This window comes from Macrobrachium rosenbergii, chromosome 12 (assembly GCF_040412425.1).
Source record: "Macrobrachium rosenbergii isolate ZJJX-2024 chromosome 12, ASM4041242v1, whole genome shotgun sequence".
Taxonomy (NCBI): domain Eukaryota; kingdom Metazoa; phylum Arthropoda; class Malacostraca; order Decapoda; family Palaemonidae; genus Macrobrachium; species Macrobrachium rosenbergii.
The window spans coordinates 5,500,731-5,503,000 of record NC_089752.1 but is presented as its reverse complement, the minus strand read 5'-3'; the positions used below and the strand labels follow the sequence as shown (position 1 = coordinate 5,503,000).

Genomic DNA, 2,270 nt, shown 5'->3' with positions numbered 1-2,270 from the left:
TATATATATGTGTATATATATATATACATATAACTTGAATTTATGAAAAAGTACAGGAGAAAAGAGAAAATTATTATGAAGCAGAGAGAAAGAGGAAAATTGTGAAGTTCAGGAGAAAGAGGAAAATAATGAAGCACAGGAGAAAGAGGAAAATTGTGAAGCACAGGAGAAAGAGGAAAATAATGAAGCACAGGAGAAAGAGGAAAATTATGAAGCACGGGAGAGAGACGAAAATTATGAAGCACCGGAGAAAGTGGAAAATAATGAAGCACAGGAGAAAGAGGAAAATTATGAAGTACCGGAGAAAGTGGAAAATAATGAAGCACAGGAGAAAGAGAAAAATTATGAAGCACCGGAAAAAGAGAAAAATTATGAAGCACCGGAGAAAGAGAAAAATAACGAAGCACCGGAGAAAGAGGAAAATAACGAAGCACCGGAGAAAGAGAAAAATTGATGAAGCACGGGAGAAAGAGGGAAATTATGAAGCAAATCACAAGAAAACTTTCGACGAGCAGCAACAATGTCGCCCCAAAAACTGTATAACTTCGACCCTGGAGGAAGAGTCGACTTCCAAAGTCAAACAGTTGCTAGAATATGACCCGAGATCGGGTCAGCGAAAAAGAAATATCCAACAAGAAACTAGAGAGCAACAAAAACGCATTTTCTCTCCTCGGGGTTAAGCAAAGCAAACATGAGCAGTAAACAAACTCTCTCTCTCTCTCTCTCTCTCTCTCTCTCTCTCTCTCTTGAAACAAACTGCAGACGTGTGACAGCCTCGGCATTGGTCGCCGCTACGAAAATTTTGTGGAAGTTTCTCTCTCTCTCTCTCTCTCTCTCTCTCTCTCTCTCTCTCTCTCTCTCTCTCTCTCTCTCTCTCTCTCTCTCTCCCCGCAACTTTAGTTACCAGGAAAACTGAAGAAGTGTTCGGAAGTTTTCTAACTTTTCTCTGCCCGTTAAGTTTTGGTCGGAGATCTGGGAGAGAGGAATCGCGCTTACATGATAATATTATACATTTTTCGTCGTTGGGTCCTCCTCCGAGGCACAGGCTGGCAATAGGCTTCTTGCAACTTGCAGTATACTTTTCATATCCACACTTTTTTTATTCGCATGAGTGCGACGAATGTCGTCCGTACTTTTATTCATTCAGATTTGTTAAAACTTTGATTCGTGCATGTTATGGACATGTGTGTGTGTTTATATGTATTTCAAGTTTTCTCTCTTTATTTGAATTAGGACCTTATAAATACATATAATGGATATACGTGTATGTAAAATTCATTTTCGCTCAAAGAATATTTCTCCTCTATCTTATCAGTTGGTAATATCATCTAAGTTTTTGACACGTTATTCATAGCCTCTGAAATAATAATAATAATAATAATAATAATAATAATAATAATAATAATAATAACACCTGTTTTCTGCTTTATTAACTTAATACAACTCTTATACGTCTTCAACATGCTCCGAAATGCGCTCGAACCCCAACCATACCATAAGCTCCAAACCTTTGCCTCCTCCCAGAAAAATCTGAACTGGCGCCTCTGGTGATGCAGTCCCCTACGGTGGGGCGGAAGGAAAAGGAACCTCGACCTTTATTGCAGGATCAGCCAAAGCGAAAAATAAAATTTTACAAAGATGAAAATTTGGACACAAACCAACTAGCTTCGAATAAGATACCATTCAGTACGAGAGAATGCTATGTCATCCAGTTTCTTCTCTTTTCGCGCAGTTCATAAAAAAACTGGACATAAGCTAGTTGGGAATAAGGGGACATTCAGGGGAAAATAAGCGGAGTTACTTAGTCGAGTATTTTGGGGACAGGTGACTTTAGCAATTTATGAAACAAGTAAAAAATGCGCCGAAGTTTCTTCTGCGCAGTCGAGGTTTCTGTACAGCCGCTACAGCATATAATCAAGGCCACTGAAATGGATCTATCTTTCGGTGGTATCGGTATAATTCTGTATGAGCCGCGGCCCATGAAACTTTAACCACGCCCTGGGGGTGGCCTATCCTATATCGTTGCCAGAAGCACGATTATGGCTAACTTTAACCTTAAATAAAGTAAAAACTACTGAGGCTAGAGGGTTCCAATTTGGTATGTTAGATGATTGGAGGGTGGATGATCAACATACCAATTTGCAGCCCTCCAGCCTAAGTAGTTTTTAAGATCTGAGGGCGGACAAAAAAAGTGTGGACAGAAAAAAGTGCGGACGGACAGACAATTGTTTTCTTTTTCAGAAAACTAAAACTGGGCGTTTTAAGGAAAA

At 39.4% G+C, this 2,270-nt stretch overlaps 1 protein-coding gene across 1 annotated transcript in view; it reads left to right on the top strand.

The window, feature by feature from the left end:
• LOC136844306 (axoneme-associated protein mst101(1)-like) overlaps positions 1–454 on the top strand; it is a 16,806-nt gene extending 16,352 nt beyond the window's left edge. The window contains exon 2 of the mRNA XM_067113280.1: positions 108–454. Coding sequence (XP_066969381.1) covers positions 108–454 — 347 coding nt within the window. The remainder of the gene's footprint in view (positions 1–107) is intronic.
• Positions 455–2,270: the final 1,816 nt, after the last annotated feature.